At 41.9% G+C, this 18,613-nt stretch overlaps 1 protein-coding gene across 2 annotated transcripts in view; it reads right to left on the bottom strand.

Annotated features, from left to right (window-relative positions):
* Window positions 1-18,613, bottom strand: part of LOC113173950 (MAM domain-containing glycosylphosphatidylinositol anchor protein 1) — a 130,509-nt gene that overhangs the window by 89,232 nt on the left and 22,664 nt on the right. For both annotated transcript variants that reach the window (XM_026377555.1, XM_026377556.1), the window contains exon 3: window positions 13,394-13,533. In XM_026377555.1, coding sequence (XP_026233340.1) covers window positions 13,394-13,533 — 140 coding nt within the window. The remainder of the gene's footprint in view (window positions 1-13,393; window positions 13,534-18,613) is intronic.

Genomic DNA, 18,613 nt, shown 5'->3' with positions numbered 1-18,613 from the left:
TTTTAATGGGAAGATTATATGATAGGGGACTCGAGAGAAGGTAAGTAAAAAAACAATAGGGTTCATTTTTAAAAGCAGATACTGTATCTTTACAGACGTGTGGAAAAACAGGGGTTAAGCATGAAATCAGGATGTTGTATTGCACTCAAAAGCTTACAGAAAGTCGATGGGGAAGCAACGTTTGAGCTTAGAATAATACTGTAGTGGCTATTGTTAGATAAGGAGATCTCAGGGTAAAGTGCATGTAAGGAAACAGAGACCCAGGGTGGGAGGAAAACAGCATGATTTGGTAAGAGAAATACAGTAGGAACGGGGAAGGATGTGTGTGAAAGAAGACGGCATGTGCAACTGACATATAGTTTTTTTTTTTTTTCAGTTACTCACAGTGAGTAAGAAAGGGAATGATATATACAGTATCACTGGCAGCTGTGTGATGGGTAGAGAAAAAGTACATCACACTGGGAGTTGCTTCACCAGGGAGGCAGATGAAGCAAAATAGGGAGAGGTGATATTGTGAATAAAGGGGATATTGTGTGCGATGCAGATGACAGTCAGGCGGCAGAGGAGCCTTTATCTGCCTGTGACACCAGCAGCTTAAAACCATCACCCGTGCTCCTTTTCTCTGACCTCCCTCGCTCTCTCCACACCTCCTTCCTCTGTCTTCTTTCAATAGCCGTGCTCTGCTTTTTTTTTTTACACTCAGGTCCCGGTGGATCGGTCTGGATATCTCTCTCAGTCCTCCTCTCCCTCGTCTTATGCCTGTCTGGGTGCTTTTCTCATCCTCATGCTTTATTTCCTTACAAAGTACAGGAAAGCCAAACACTCGCTTTTCATAAGATCTTTTATCAAAATGTGAATTCATTAAAAAATATAAAACACGCACACATTTCGCCAGACCTACTCTCCCTGACACATGCTGGGAGATGAAGCTGCATTCATTGAGTCAGAGCCTTTTGTAATAACAGCTTTTATATTTGGTTACGAGCCTAATGTGGAGGAAAGGTCTGGGATCTTCTAGGATGCAGCCTGACATGAAATGCGGCAGATTTCATTCGTCGTTTCTTTTTTCAGCTGATGGAGCTGCACGCTGTTAAGACACGTTTCAACAGGAGAACAGAAAGAATAGCCCAGTAACAGTATTGTAGGAGGACGTTAGGGACCGATTTGGGCTTTTATTTAAATTATGGTTGTTGAAGAATGCACTAAAATATTGACCGGAGCCAAGTGGGCTAGTAAAATTTCCATAACATGTTGTGCAACCCTCATTTGCAATAATTCCCTTTTACACAACACTGGTTTCCAACAGGGATCTGCACCGTCAGAACCATAAACAGTAACAACTTGTTCCTTGAATTGTGTCACGCACCTTGTTTTTTCTGACATGGACCGAACCCGCTGAAAATGTTTGTGTCCTTGTGATGTTTGAAACAAATACAGAGTCTGGAGTCTACTACCTACCCCCTGTCATCTGATATTGCATTCATTTTGAAATATATTTTGAGATTTCACCAGGTGTTTTTCAGTTGCCGTGCCTTTGAAGTTTAAACCCAGTCGATTTTATGCTGTGAAAACAACTCTTTCCATTTAAGGTTGAAAGCTGAAGTCAGTTCCATTTGGCACGCTTAGCAGCAGTCCTCTCCAGCAGCGATCAGGCGGCTGCAAAGATGTTTTTGTGGAATGTATTGTGGACTCCTGCTGCTTATGTGAATCAGATAAACAGATTTTTATTGGCACTGTCAACCAATGTTACGACCTGACAAGAGCGCCAACATTTTAACAGGAGCTCGCAGCATCTCCACATTCAAAGTGCTGTTCTCCAAGATACAGATGGAGGTGCCAGTTTATTCGGTGTGGACACCTCGCTAAAGCCACTGCAATGAAACACAGCAGCCCTGCAGTAAAATCTAACTTTGTGACGTTTCTAATATTAGAGACACTTTTCAGTGTGAATCAGAGCATTGAACGCATCGCAAACAAAAAGACTAAATTATGAGCCTCGTAAAGTTGGGATTTATACTTGAGCCCTTGTCTTGCAAGAGGAGACGAGAGAAAGGAGAGAAAGGTGTGTGCTTCTTCAGGGAGAAGAAGGCTAATGCAAGTCAACTGTACTGACAGTGGCCTGCAGCTGTCTGTCTCAAAAGCGTGCTCCCTCTTCTCAGTCCCTGTTCAGTGTCTGTGTTTGTCTCAATCCTTCTTTCTTCTTATCTATTTCTTTCTCTCTCTCTCTCTCCGTTCTGTCTCTTACAAGTCTAATCTCTACATCTCTCATCCATGTCTCTGCACACACACACACACACACACACACACACACACACACACACACACACACACACTCCTTCCCTCCCTTCTTGATCTGGCTCGGAGCCTCTCACTTCCCACCTCAGAGTGACACATCACAACAGGGTCCAACAGACATGGTCCAATGGCTGCTGGACCTTTTTGCCCGGCTGTCTAAAGTGGAAACTGTCAACACTACACAACAATACACAAGAGACCTTTACACTGAATTAGCATTTAGGCCAGAGAAACATTTCCTCTCTCTATCACCGTGCTACCCATAGTCATCACAAGTTAAAACAATGCTCTAATCTGATCCTGAATTATTACAGCTCAACATATGTCGACCAATTACTTCACAAAAAGAACAGCTACATTTGTGTGGACCCAACAGGCAGCCTTCTTCTTCTTCAGTGTAAGTTGTCATCAAAGCACATTTAGCATTCATCACTGTTCCTGTCAAAAGTTCATTCCTTCCTAGTTAGCATTAATTTACTTTCAAGGCTTCCCCGACTCTATACTGCTACTGCTTCCTGGGGTTTTACAGCGTTTGAATCCTTTATATTGCCTCTCACATACCCACCTAGAGCATGCTCGGCCTGCCTTCGACAATTTTTCTAACTCTTTTCTTGATGTAACGCCAGTGGAGTCGGCGATACAGTGCTTTATCCATCCAACTGGCTCACTTACCGTGAATAGGCTTAAGATGGTAATCCTGTTATCGGGGAATACTACTTGGCATGGACGCAATCCCACACACACACACACACACACACACACAAACACGGGAACTGAGACATGCACAGGCACAGAATGCAACTTCTGAGGAAAAATGTGTGGGAGAGAAAGAGGGAACTAAGGCAGACATGATAAAATGACAGTGACAAAAAGAGGAATAGTGCAGCTTCAGTTTGGACCATTGAGCAGTAATTGTCCCACTTTGATTTACAAAGTATATCTAAATTAAATGACTTAAAGTGACAAGGTGTGGATGATACAGTAGGAGACTAAACAAACTTCTGCATGGGAATATCTGTTTTAATTATCTGTCACCAGAAGGAGAGCAGCTGAGAAGAGAGGAAGAATAAATGGATGGTTAAAAGAGTCAGACTAGAGTGAGCTATAAATATAATTTCAAGCATCACCGCCTGAATGGGAGTTATTTTGCTGATTCATGGCATCAGGTGCAGGAAAGTTCAAGGCAAAGGGAGAACAGAAAGAGTAGAGGTGAGTAGAAGAAAGAGAGAAGAGACTTTCCTTTATGTTTTTCTATCATCGGGGAAGAAAATGTGGACGAATAAAACAGGAAGAGAAGAAGAACGTAGCTGCACAGTGAGAAAAAGAGGAGAGGGAAGAAGAAATAAGGAAAATGTTTATTTATAATAAGAGTTAAAATACATTTACGTAATAATAATAATAATCATTTATTAGCAACCATCTGTTTAAATGTGCAGTCAATACTGTCAGACTGCTCTAAGCCTAAACAGATTATTGCCAGTATGAACACAGCTGATTTGACATCAATAACCGTTTACATGAGTCACTTAACTTTGTCGCCTTGATCTGAATAAAACTGAGCAACAGTTGCCATCACTCTGCTTTTATATCACCTTTTATCAGTGAGAAACACCTTCCAGCCCTCGGTGCAGAGATCACACAGCAAAACGTTCAATAAAACTGACTCACTGATATTGAACACGGCATCCTCTCCCCAACCTCGTCATACAATATGAATGCCTTTATTGCTCTCTCTGCCTCTGTAATATGACACCAGGGCTGTGATGAAATTACAGGAAGCAGAGGAATCATCAGCATTTACGATAACGTCAGGGTCTTTGAAAACACGTATATCTCATTTCTGTGTTCATGAGGTCATCTAGCCCGATAACGCCAATGCACATTTTAATTCAAAGCATGGATTAAAGCTGATAAGACCAGAGGTCAGAAGTAATTATGCACATTTACTCACTTTTAATGGAATTATTATACTTTTACTCAACTCCAAAGAACATTTTGACTCATATCTTTGGAGACAATGTTGGCTGGACCATCAAATGACTTCAGTCAAAGCGATGCTTACAGTGGCAGACAGAATCAGCTGTAGTGTCAACCTTACTCGCTCCACCCATGTTAGATTTGTAAGTTGTAACGAGCAACAGCTAATTAGCACAAGCCAAGTGAAACCTGAACTTTGTGTGTGTGTGTGTGAGCAGATGATGTCATTGCTGAGTAGCTGATCATGTCAGGCTGCTGAGAAATGAGAAATGGAAGAAGGGAAACATACATTAGGGAAAGAAAACCAAGCCTGACAGATATCTATCTATATACAGTTTCTGTTAAAGGTGCAGGGATAAACTGATACGCATCAGAAACCAGATACAAGAGCCAGAGATTCATCGACACACGGCCACTGGTCCATCTTAGTTTGATCAGATTCCACATGAAAGTCAGGTCAAATAGGATCTTATTGTTGATCGAATTCTGGTTATTCTCTCTGCTGTCACGTGCCTGTAGCTCATACTGTACGTGTGCGTATCGCTCTCAGTCTCGTACCAGCTTCGAGCGATCCACAAATTGAAATGTTGGACTATCATGATGATATCTATAGCATCTTTCTAACCATCTTTCATCCACCATCAGTCTAGCCACTATTGACACACTTTACTTTTTTCCCGACCATTTCATTTAACTTTGTGAGCACAGACATGCAGACTTTAGACCTGATCTTTATTATTTTTAGCCTCGGAGAGGGGCTCTTTGCAAAGTACAGTGTGTTACCATGGCAGCAGACACTCCAGAGGCACTCAGATACACCGACAAGGTACGCTAGTGGAAGAGTCCAGCTCAGACTCGTATCCCCAGACTCATCACTATAAAACGACTCGAAGTTCGTCATGTTTTATGTTAGATGACCTTTTGTGGCGGCAGTGTGACGAGAGCAGGCAGGACGCCAGGTAGGAAGGAAGCTTGTGTAGTATATCTTTAATGAAACCCTAACCAAGTGGTTTTGGTAAATTAATGGCGGCCTCTGCTCCCTACATAGATATAAGGAAGTAGCAAGTAGATCCCCCTATATCTTACATTGCACCTTTAAGTACGTGCTCATTATCATATCTGAAGGAGCGACAAACATGATGCACGAGTCAGGTTAGAGGACCTGTTGAACCAGCATTATTTAGTTGAGTTTTAGTTTTTGCTTTGTGACATAAGTGGCTGTGTTTTGGGTTTTTCTCTCTCACTATCTCAAGTATTCAAGGACGCAGGTGCGAAGACACTCATACGCTCTCACACACACATCTGAAGTAGTTTGGTCCTGTTGTGTTTCTAGTTGAACTAAAGCGATATCCAGGTACGGCACAAGAGCCTCCATCAAGTGTTGGATAAGTGATTGCAGTGAAAAGGTTGATTAGCCAACTGGCTTTATCCAAACACTTCTTCATAAAGCCAGAAGCAAAGCAGCAATTCTCCTTCTTCAAGCCTCAACATAGCTGAGTGTCTCTGTCTGTGACACATTTGTTTTGTCTACTTATATAAAAATGCCTGTATGTAGCTTAATAACACGATGACCTTCTGGAAAATTGAATGAAGACCTAACAATGGTTTTCTGTGCAGCACGTCGAGTGCACTGGATTCCCTTTCTATTGTAAATTCCTGGGAGGCCCTTCTAGGTGAATGTCATATATTTATTATCATCTGTTGTTTATCGACTAACACACTACTGGTCAAGCACATGACAGCAGTTTGCCAGCTCATCCTCATGTCTTGATCCTTGACAGGCTGACCATGATTAAAAGACCTTTGTCAGCGTTTCCTTTCGTCAGTGCCGTACTCGTCACCACTGTTCACCGTCTGTTTTACCTTCATTCTGACTTGTTCTGCTTTTATTTATACACTTAAGGTTTTATTTAAAATATCCTGGAGGATGTTTTTAAGCTTTTACAAGTAGTTGAATCATCAGAACGAGTCAAAGGTTTCTTCCTCTGTCTGAAATATACCTAACTATAAATGAAACATCTTCTCATGTCGACAGACGCTGCGTGTTTGTCTCATTTTACTCCATCAACATATATCTCTGTCTCTGCGCCTTTATTGTCTTCTTTCTATTTTTACCCTCCCCACTGTTGCTCCTTCATTATGCTGCCATGTTAGATTTTTCACCAAGAAAACCTGTGAGATGAAAAATAGTTCAGCTGCATGTTCAGCCTGGTAACCCCCCCCCCCCCCCCCCCCCCCCCCCCCCCCCCCTCCTCTGTAACTTCTCCCCATCTTTACCTCCTGAATCCACTCTCATCCTCTCCTCTCTTTCTGTCTCTCCATCCAGTTAGGGGTCATGCAGTGACCTTGTTTGCGTCTAGGTCGTGTTCCCGCTCAGCGCCTGTGCAGCCTTGTGCTGCCACCCGATCAGCCTCGCTTCCAGCCTCACTATCGATCGCCTTCCACTCACCCCTCAAGGACGGAAATCCAAACCTATATTCCAGACCGCAGCCCTCGTCTCCCTCCCTCCATCCTTCTCTCCCCGCTTTCTTTTCTCTGCCTCTCCACTTTTCTCATCTATGGCTCTCTCCACCTTTTCCTCTCTTATGGAATTCATCAAACACACACACGCACACACACACATGCAGGTTTCAAGGTTGCAATGACCAGCAGATCCATGAATAAATAATAAGGAGGTAGGAATCACTTTCAGAAAAACCATTTACTCTCCTATTGTGCTCTTGAAGAAGCCATGTGAGTGTGTGTGTATGCCAATGTGTGTGTGTGTGTGTGTGTGTGTGTGTGTGTGTGTGTGTGTGTGTGTAACAAGAAAAGCTTTGTGAGCGAGACTACAGTGCTTTGTTAACTAAAAGCCCCGCTGTCCCTGGAGTTAACTTGAGTGATGCTACAAGCACCTTCTAGGTGACCTCGAACACACGCTTTTTTCTTGTGTATTTCTTTCTTTAATGAATCTTAAAATATTCACACATCTAATCAAAGAGATTGACAGGACATTGTGGGAGGAAATCATTGCATATCATTGCCTAAGTCTTGAAGCTCTGTACTGCAAAGCTTCAAATCTAAAGTCATAATTGTCACAAAAAAAGAGAAAGAAACATCTCAGTTTAAAGCAGCTGTTTCTCTTTTTCTTCTCTTTTCACCAAAATATGCACGAAAAGTGAACTGTTCCCAAGCCAAGCAGCTCCTTCAGGTGAACTAACTGCTTCTGACATGATGTATGGCTTGTTGCGATTGGCCTGAAGTGTAGAGAACACAGAGGAGAGAGAAAGCCTAAAAGAAAGAGAGAAAGAGACAAGAGACGGCGAAATTAAGAGAGCTAGACGGAGACAGGAAAGAGGCAGATCAGTTTGGAGGTGGAGAAAAAAGTAAGACAAGGAAAAGAGAAAAGTATGTGAAGAGGGAAGAATTTACAGTGACAGGAAGAAAGACAAAACGAGGGAAGCAGAGGAAGAGACAATATGAGGTGGAACAGAAAGAGGAATGAAAGAAAGACGTAGACAAAGAAAGACGGACAGAGAGAAATGATTAGATTTTTCTCCCCTCTGTATGGATCAGGGTGAGAGCTCTCTTTTCAATCCAATCTAGCTCAGGCAAAAGTAAACAATCAGTCTTGATAAAGGATTGGATAAATCCTCAATCAGACTCATTCTCAGTAAAGCAGCTATTTATTGGCCTGGCCTCACATGGCTAAATTGGATCCTCCTTCTTGGGAGGACGGTGAAGACAGAGAGAGAAAGAGCAAAGAAAGTCGACATCATTTCAGTCCGAGAGGGCGCGGGATGAAGTTTTGCAAGCAAAACGGTTCTAGCATTAAGAAATAATACACACTATGAAGCTTTTGGCGGTAATACATGTAGACTGAGAATGCTAAAAAATAAAAAAATCCACTGTCAATCAGAACTCATACATCGTATTCCTATGATCTTAAATAGACCCATCAAAATGTGGGACACGAGCTGCTCTCTCCCAAAGCTGGAAACCGGAGACAGATAAAAGATTCGGCGCTGCTATGAAACAGCTTATATGATTAATAAAACATGCAGCTCTAATGTTTTTAAAGACTCAGTGTGGTCTGCTTTGCAGTGGGTGCATTTATCAATACACAGTATTCAAATGTTGTTGGCACAAATTCGTAAGTGCATTGTTTCTCTGAAGGGGTGAACACAAAGAGCATTATGAGGACAGTCATGCTAAACTGGAGTACATCCATAAATAATAGCAAAGCAGCCAGAACATCTTGCGTGTCAGCCAACACCTAGAGGCCAACACAAACTTCTCAGTGAAGATGAGGGAAAGAAAAAGACATGATGCACTTTTGTAGCTGTGGTAGTATTTCATAAGGAGAGTACTGCAAAGTGTAAAGAAGATTTAAAAAACACAAATCACAACTACCTTTTACAATGTCTTTGCAGATATCAAAGTAAAATAGCACACGATTATTGACCAATGTGCAATGTGTAATACTCTTTTCATAACATCTATGTATAGTATTCTTTAATGGTCCTTTCAAATACACGACATATTCATCTGAGATCACTGCTAATTGACTGAAACGTCTGAAGAATGACAGGAACTTTTACACATCCTGTGAATTGAATACAGTTGTATAGCAGCTCAACGCATGCAAAATATTTGGTCAACAAAGGGAAGAATATACAGTCGTCCCACATGAATTCAAACTAATCACCTCGTTCTTTGTTTGGAATACACAGTATGCTTTGGAGTGAATGCTGCAGGCTCCTCTAGGTCAGTGCCACACATTATTTTCATCCTAAAGCCCCAGAAATATCCTGCATGGGATATTTCATCGCTATTCTGAATGTGTAGGAACTACAGTAGTAGTAGAAGACACAACAGAAGAAAAACACTTTATTAGTTTTTCATTTTTTCTCACAATAGCCAATAAAATGGAAAATGTGTTTATATACCACAACTGTGTGGAGTGACAAAATTGGGAGGTCTGCTTATATTTTCATATAGTATTATATAGTATATATATATAAATATATGTATATATATATAAGAGGAGGCGTGGAAAGCTGTATAGGGATAGATGAAGGAGAGCTGGGGTGACAGGGATCAGGTTATCAATACCGCCTGTGAAGCACAGTTGAAACTCTGTAAGCCCAATGGGACCAAATGCAGAACACTGCAGTGTGCTGCTCCTGCAGAACACACTGGGACAGAGGTCAGCACTTGCTGTTTACTGCTCTTCTCTTCTACACTCACAGCCTACGAGGGCAGGTAATTACTGGACGTTTTGTGTTTTTTAGATCTAAGTGGAGGATGACAAGAAAATTGGGAGACAGGTGACATGTGAGAACAGGTCAGGAGGTGAAAGCCTCACTGTACGTCACAACACTTTAACGTGACGTTTCTATAATACGACTGGAAGCGTTGGACGTGCACTCAGTCTCAGTGCAGTAATACAGGGACTGTGCAAGCTGAGATAAACATGGTAACGCACACAGGTGACTGTCTTGACTTTGGATTGCCTTTCCTCCTTATCATAATAAGCATCACCATTTTCTTTCTCTTATCTCGTATCATTAAATCTTTCTTTATTCTTACAGTGCCATCAAAGCCTTTTATTGTTCGATTTCTCTTTTATTGTCCTTACACTGTTTCCTCCTGCTGTTGTTATCTAATCTCCCTCTTTTCCTCCCTTTTCCTGCACATGTAAATGCACCTCTCTGTGTGTATATGTCACAAAGTAACCTTTAAAACTGAGAACTGTGACGCAACGTACATTTTTCATCACCAAATAAAATCTAAACGATGATGTAAAAGGTGGATGGATGGCTTGATATGAAGCTGGAATCACAAACTGCAGCTCCTGATCTGGTTGATTTAACATTAATAAGAAGAATCTGACATTTACAAGGGTTCTGTCTAAATCATGAAACATTACTTGTTGTTGGAAAAGAGTTGAGTAAATCCATCCAGCATCCTCTGGGAAATAGATAAGATGAGACAGAGTAACAGCTGAGGAAAACTATGGAAATGCAGGCAGCACGCTGACATTTCTGAAAAGATAAGATAATAACATGAAGTGCTGTGGATGCTGCTTTCAGTCCAGCATCTTTTAGGCTGCTCTTAAAAGAACTAAGTTCCAGGATGAATATCAGCAGTTAGGTGGCTGAAGAAATCCACTACACCAATCTCATCTGACAACTGAGCTTCTTCTCTCCAGTTAAACACAGTGAACAGTATTTTTGTAAACATTCAAGTGAATATAAATTCTGAATTAGCACGACGTGGAACAAATGAGGACGTTGTTGCCTTGTGCTGCTCAAGGAGGCATTAGTTGAGTTTTCTATATAACTATATACTGTATATATTGTATGTGTGATTCTCATATACAATTCTGTGAGGTCTTAACTTTGTGCCTTGAGTCTTTTGTTGTGATTTGGTGCAACATAAATAAACTGAATTCAATTAAACTGAATTGCTTTATACTGTTGGTTGCTTTCCTTACAGCAAAGCCAATACTGTTGGAAGAATTATTTCAGTGGCCTGGTGATGTTCATTTGGTTTTAGTTTAGTGAGTACAACAGTGTTAAAATGTTTGTTTCTAAGTTTCCAAATAGAAACTGTTTTTTAACTTATCACCTCGTGTCCTGCACACACCACAGATGTTAGAGACTAAAGAAACAAAGCCAAAAGTCAGTCACCGTTTAAAAGAACAACATAAAAATGGTGATAATTTCATGGCTAAGAAAATAATCTACTAAATGTAGCCTGAGTTACTGTAAGACGTCATCTCAAGGTCAGCGATGAATTTCTGTACAATAAATGTGTTTGACTTTGGAGAAATGGTTCAAGACTTCTTCTTGAACCAGTTTTTACAGGCTCACTTTTCTTAGAGTGACACTGGAAATATCTTTGATATGATATGTGAGATGATATGTTGGCGATGTAATCAAGATACATTGCATCTACCATAGTTTTCCTGTCCGAGGGCATTAGGAAATGATATGTTTTCACTGCTGCAACCACAGGACTCTGTTATCTGTTGCTTTGTCTCAGTCTGCTTGTGTTTGCATACACACTTTTTGCACTCAACCAATGTCATTTTGCTACAGGCGGTCTATGTCTTGTTTGCGCGCACACTATATATATTTTACATTCTGACAATGTGACCAGTGTGATCATTATTCATAATATGCTCCCACCTCCAAGCCAGAGAACAAGCTATCACTGATGCAATTTCCGAAATCTTTGAACTGCTCCAGGGGAACAAACTTGTGTTTTACAAAGTATGTTTTGTATAATGATCATCAACGCAGTACAAATAAAAGTTTTATTAAAAGTTGGTACATTTGTATTTGTGTAAATTTGGTGTAGACATAGAGAGAGCGCCCCAGGAGAAAGATGGACGGGTTAAAGATGCATGACAGCCGCAGTTAGTATAGGCAGGTGAGGTCAGCAGGTCAGTGTGTAAATAGATCTTCAGCTACATACAGATGATTAGTTTGCATCTGTAATCTGTAAAGCAGGCTGGATTTTACACACACACTCACACACACACATACAGGGTTGATAGATACACATGTAAACACACACAGAAGAAAACAAGGCCTAGACACACATGCACTGTTTTATTCATGTTGATGTGATGCCAGTGGACATGCACCCGTGAGGAACACTGCTTTTCTCACCTCACACACTCTGATACAAGAACACATAAAACACACAACCCCTTAGTTGTTTTAGAAACCACACACACACACACACACACACACACACACACACACACACACACACACACACACACACACACACACACACAGACTCTGGTCCAAAATGTTGTGTGGGAGTTCAACCCATGAAACCAGATGTGTCCAGTGTGAGCCTGCTGCTCTTGTCTCTGTAGAAGTTTATGCACATGTTTTATATGTTTTTACAGTGTTTGTATACGTGTATGTGTGTGTGTGTGTGCGTGTGTGTGTGTGTGTGTGTGTGTGTGTGTGTGTGTGTGTGTGTGTGTGTGTGTGTGCGTGTGTGTGTGTGTAAATGCTACCATAGTAAACATATTAAATATGAAGAATAAAGGCCCTGTTCTTTTTTTAACCAACTAATTGGGTGCACTCCAAAGGCAGCATGTGCGACCCGGCCGGAGCTGTTGTATAATAGAATTAGTTCTTCTTCACTTCTTTCCAATGTAGCTTAAAAGGACAGAAGGAAACTCAGTGGTGCACTGAACTGGACAGTAAATGATTTCATACAGTGAATAGTGTATTTATCTTAACATACGGTGCTTGTGTTTGTACTGTTTTTATCTGTTACTCTTTAAAATGTGTGTCTGATGGAGCAGCCGCAGTGAACGTGAAACTTTAGGTACATTTTAAGTGCTGTGACAGAGAGCACATTTAAAGCCTCCAGCTAATCAGGGGAATGAAACATCTGGCCTTTAAGTCACAAATCATATTGCTGAAACTCCATGTAAATGTAAAACCGGGTTGTCACCAACAAGACACTGAAGCAGGGCATTGTTTTAGTGAAGGAGGAGACTGTCTGACGCTGCATAAACACAACTACACTACTCACACTATAAACAGGAGTAATAACTCATGCATGCATCATGTAATTTATGATACCTGGATCATGGCATGATTTGTAACTGATGCTAATCATAAAATATGTCTTCTTAGTCACCAGAATGTTTTGCTTCAGCATGGTTGCATGAACACGGACACATCATGTAAACCAGATTTAAGAAGGTGTTCATGCGTTATAACAACATCATCAGCTTGCTAAGACCGTTGGCTTTGTTATATTTGTGTCAGGAAAATGGGGAGACTTACACTGACAATCCAGCAAATTAAGAAGGAGAGATCTACACATTTGCAAAACCATACTTAAATCTCACTTATTTCCATTTTAATTGAATGATTTCAAAGAATACTGTATTAATATCTGAGTGTGACTTCCATCAGCTGCATCGTCATATAGAGAGTATAGCATGACGGACTGCTGACAGCTTGTGTTCTGAGCCTTGAGAAACCACACTGCCCAAGTTCTTGAGCAAGGGTCTCCAAAGTCATTATGGATAATAGAATCAGCATCAACAGCATGCAAATGTGGTGCGCACATGCTCAGCAGGTGGTTGGGGGCTTACCTGTGGTCGTGGGTGCCCTTTAACAATACACTGAAGCACTAGCGTGTCTCCTTCTTTGATGGTGTAGATTCTTTCGCTGATGTTATCATCCTTGACATTACACGCTGCGCCTGAGTGCACGATCTGGGCGTTGGCTGGAGCTGTGAGTGAACGCATGGACACACACACATGCAGAGGCAGGCATATAGCCATGCGGACGTACACACACACACGCACAAAGAGAGAGAGAGAGAACACACATCATATATTTAGTAACGTCTCTGCAGCAGAAAAAAAGGTAATTTTCCCCGTGGGTGTAAGGGAAATACTAGTGCTAGTATCAATGACTCAGATAAATAAAGTATCACATTACTCCTGCATCTACATAAACAAAACCTTGTACAAAAATGCTGCAGTGTTACATGTGTTTCTGTCTGACGAGGGATGCAGAAAATTATTGGAAAAGCGAAACTTTAGTCTCCATTAGAAGGTCAAAAGACTCATTCCTCACTCTGGGACGCAGACTGTGCAACACAAACTCTACAGTATCAGTCAAAAACATTTCACATGGTGAAATGAATCCCGGGTAAATTGGAGGGCTACACTGCCCGTCCAAAAAAAAAAGTCCGACCGCTGCACTGAGTCTTCTCCAGCACAAAGATTCTCAGTGAGGTTCAGGTCTGTACGCTGTGGTCAAACAATCCAGGTGTGAAAATGATGTGTCAATGATTTGATTCCAAATCTACTGATCAGTTAGGACCTTGTGGTTTAGTTAATATGTTGGTTTTTCTTCTTTGTTTTGTTTCTTATGGGGGGAGTCAGGCCTCTTGAAACACTGATAACAGAAACTCTACTGTCCCTGAATGCAGAGCACTGGAACAGCAGCTAATGAACCACTAACACTACTCTTAACACTATGTTAGCTTTTTAGTTAAAGTCTGCACACATGACACGTGGCAGAACTTCTTACAACCAGGAATATCAGATTTCTGGGATATTGTATAAAATTGGTGGCATTGAGGGAATATTAATATGTGGGAAACTCCACCGTGACAGGCGGGCGAAGTCTCCAACATCCAACAAATAAAAAAACTATGTAATCCATTATCATAAAAAAAACAAAGCAAGATATTTATCTCAGATAATCTTAGTGCTTTTTAGCATACTGCATAACTCTTTACTCCATAATTTGTATTTTACACCACTGACGAACCAACAAGCTGTGAGAGCGACCACAGAAATAATGAATGATAGATGCGTTTCTGGAATAGTGACAACTACAATATCAAAGTCTGCACAGCGCTGACCCACAAGGAGGGCTGACTTGCGTGCAAGTAGCCTCAGAGGGCTTCACCTCCCATATGATGAGGGAAGACAGAAGGGAGGAGGACAGAGACGAAAGCATAGCGAGAGAAGCAGCGGGTGAGGAGGGAAAGGCCAGAGAGGAGTGTGAAACCCCAGAGAGAGGTGTGGGGGACGGGGGAGCGCAATGATGTGATTAGCATCGATTCTCGGGGAGAATAAATCTTCACTGTGCTCTACAACTGTTATCACTGAACAGACAGGAAGGAAGTGGGCGGCCTGTTCACCTGAAACTTCAACTCGATAAGACATAACAATGCAGAACACGATCTGCCGCTGCAGGAATCCAGTTCAAACGAAAGAAGACTCTGAATCTGTCACTGTGTGTTGTTTTTCAGTGGCACCAGCGCGAGTTGCTAATAGCTTAAAGAATTGGTTCATGGTGCCCGTCCAGTTATGTGCACTCTCTTCTTAACCACGTGTGCCTCGCCTCTCGCCTAAAGACAGCTGGGATAGGTTCCAGCATCGCGGCTCCCACTTTACTAGTTACAGCCACTGTTTTGACTTGATGAAGTAAATGTGCCACACAAGAATCTGTTTCACCGTCCATCCAGGAGTAAAAGTTGGTATTTTGGTTTTGCATGTCAGCTCTTTACTTACTGTATCTGACAAGTCTGCACAATATTTCTCCTCGACTATCATTGCTTTGGTTCTTTTATTTTGAAAGTGGATGTTTTGGAGAAACAACACAAGACAAAACAGGAACATCTGTGGTTTAGAAGTGCCTACAGCTTATTGTCTTCATGCTGTTTGTGTGAATTGCAGTGATTGAGTGCTGCAGAAACGTGAGAGACTTCATGCGCTCCACTGTCAACGGAGCAGTCAGTCATTCAGTCCTTCAGTCTTTTCATTAATCCTCTGAGGACCTCTTTACCACATATCATACCACAGGCGTTTCTTCTCTGTCATGTTCACACACCCATGCATGCAAATACACACATGCACGTACACGTTTCTCTGGGAGCATCTCGCTGCATTTAAACTCCTTGTTAGGTTTTTGCCTTCTTGCTCTGTTGCCCTTTTCTGCCGTTCCCCTTAACCTCAGTGTCTCTCTGTCTCAGTAGCACACTGGTGTCTGACTTAGAAGAAACATAAAGGTTTAAGTGCATTTCATAAAAAACTGCAAGAAGATGGAGATTTATTTGAAGCGTTTAAGAAGGCGCCTCTCTGGTAACTGTAATTTAATCCAAGCTGGTTGTCTGACTACACATATTCCTTTCCAACAAACAATGATTTTGATTCATACAGTTACAGAGATTCACACATGGGAGGTGCCCAGTGTCATTACAGTCATTAAATGCTGGACACTGACCAGATCCAGTGGAGCAGTTGAGGGTTAAGCCCCATGTAGAAGAGCATGTTAATAGCAGTTTCCCTGGGAGGGAAGATCAGGACTTATTTCTGTTCCCTTTTCCCACATTTTCCCAGTTACTTTCTTTGACCAGTGTTTCCCAGTAACAACATGTAACCTTTAGGCTACAGCTTAGTGTTAATCTTTATCTATCAATAAATGAAATGACAGCTCACTAAAGGATAAAGGCACTACTGTACGTGGATTAACAGAGCTAGACTATTTAGTAGGCCCTATTCCACATGAGCTCAGTAGGCTGATATCACGCACTAACCTCCATCATCGCTTACAGTAATACATGCAGAGCGCATCAGGTTCCAGCACAAAAAGAATTTGGTTTTGTTTGACACAAAAACTACTTTCAGATAAGCAGGATATGCACCTTCTGACCTACTAGTAGGTGCAGTTTGCCCCTTTTGAAGCATAATTATGGGAGTGATGATAACTGATAAGAGGCATTTAATGGGGTGATAACATTCGAAGCGGGTGGCTGCACTAACTCAGAAAGACGGAGAGCTGATATAAATGGTGAATAATTGTCTCCTTACAGCTTATTGGCGTGTCGGCATTAGTTTGCCTCTCTGGAGAGGGAGGGAGGTCGGACAGAGCGGCTCCTCTGTCTGCTGTTGCCTCCGGCAGCTTGGCTGCTTCAACTGTCTGATCAACTAGAGAAAAGAAGGCCGAGGGAGACTAAGAGGGGGGAGGAGGAAAGGCAAGAGAGAGAGGAGGGGAAGAGATGATGAAAAAAAACGTGACAGAAGAGCGGAAGGATGGGGCAAGAAAAATGTTGCAGAAAAGTACAGGAAGATGGAAACTTAAAGAAACAAAAAGAGTGAGGTTGGATAAACAGAACAGGTGAGAAGAGGCAGAGCGAGTGAGACTGGGAAATAGACGCAGGGACAAAGACATGAATTAATGTCCCTGGATTTGACAAGCCAAGTGAAAACAGCCGAATGCTGAATGAAGGGGTACTTAACGTGAACGTGGGAGGATAAATAGAAGTAAAGGGGAATATGATAATATTAGGACAATGAAAGAGAGTCAGCCAAAGCGAAGAGACTAACAGCTAGACCAGAATACAGGAGGTTGGATGAGGAGGAGGCAGAACGCAGACAAAGGAATGATGCAAAGATAGAAGTAGAGTTCAACCTGTTAGACTGCAGAGAAACAATAACATGCAGTCCACAACTAATCCAACCACTCATCACGTTACCTACAGTAAGAGTCAATTAACGCGTTTGCAACTTTTACAAATAAACGGCAGGCAGCTGGTGTTCAACAACTGTTCCCTTTAAACACGTGTGACATCGCTAATATATACACAGCATCCACTACTTTGTTGCTCAGCAACACAAAAAGAACAAGATTAGTTAAGACCATGAGCATTTCAATTTCTATTTCTTATATTTAAGTATTTCAGTTTTACCTATACAGGATCCTATAAACAGAACAGTGCAGGAATCCACTGCCTACATAGAGTCTACAATGGGAAATTAAAATCAGGAAGGAAGCTGTTAAGACACACACTGGCACAGTGTTGTGTCCCGCTCAGAGGTGCATCAGCTCCGTCAGTGTGGATGACGATCATCAGTCACACAAAACTCCTGTTTTGACAGCAATCTATCTGACTCTGATGATTCATTGATCAAACCGTTCTGGGGGATGCTGATTGAGAGTGTTGCTCACGCATTATTGGAAACTTTCGAAGTCATTCAATGAACATTAGTTGTAAGTGAAACATAACTATCGGCAAATGCCTCATCTGATTAATTGATTCGTCGCCGCCTGCCATGTTTGTTTTTGTTGAGGGGACAGGACATCTCTCACTAAAACTAATGATGAGACAGGAGAGCCGGTGTCAAACCGCAGTGACAGCTTGACAGAGTGCTGAGCAGCATGTGTGTGACTGTGTGTGTATGTGTACACTGTGGAAATGTGAGCATACATTCATGCCTGTGCCAACGTCTGCGTGTGTTTCCATGTACGTTATACTGTATCTAGCCGGAGGAGGCCCACGAAAGGTCATGAATCCTATCGAACATGAAGTCACGCAGGGCATGATTGATATGCGTAGTTACTTTATGGGAGCTGGTCGCGCATGCCGATGAGCTCTGCCTCAATTCACTTCATTCACAAGAGGCCGTTCAGTTGCTTTGGCCCTTCCCCTGCCATCACACAAGAAAAGAAAAGGAAACAGGAGGAAGTAGAACAGGGCAGTGCTGAGAGGGTACACGATAGAAAAGTCACAGACTTTATCGATTAACTGCGATAGCGGGAAGTGTTCACCTGACCCAGCGAAACACTAATCATGTAGAGACACACATACACACAACAACCAGCCTCACGGCTAAAAATCTGGGTGACTCATGTTGCCTCAGCATTTATCAGGATTCTTCTCCACAGACAGGATAGAAGGATAGAAGGAGATCAAATGCTGGACGCCCCGACCCCGTGCTTTTCATTTTGGCTCGGTTGGAGCTCGAGATATCAAAACGTGTCTGGGACATTGATTTAGCTTTTGACCTGAC

Source organism: Anabas testudineus, chromosome 3 (assembly GCF_900324465.2).
Source record: "Anabas testudineus chromosome 3, fAnaTes1.2, whole genome shotgun sequence".
NCBI lineage: Eukaryota > Metazoa > Chordata > Actinopteri > Anabantiformes > Anabantidae > Anabas > Anabas testudineus.
Note: the sequence above shows the minus strand (reverse complement) of the source record. Positions and strands in the feature narration are given on the sequence as shown.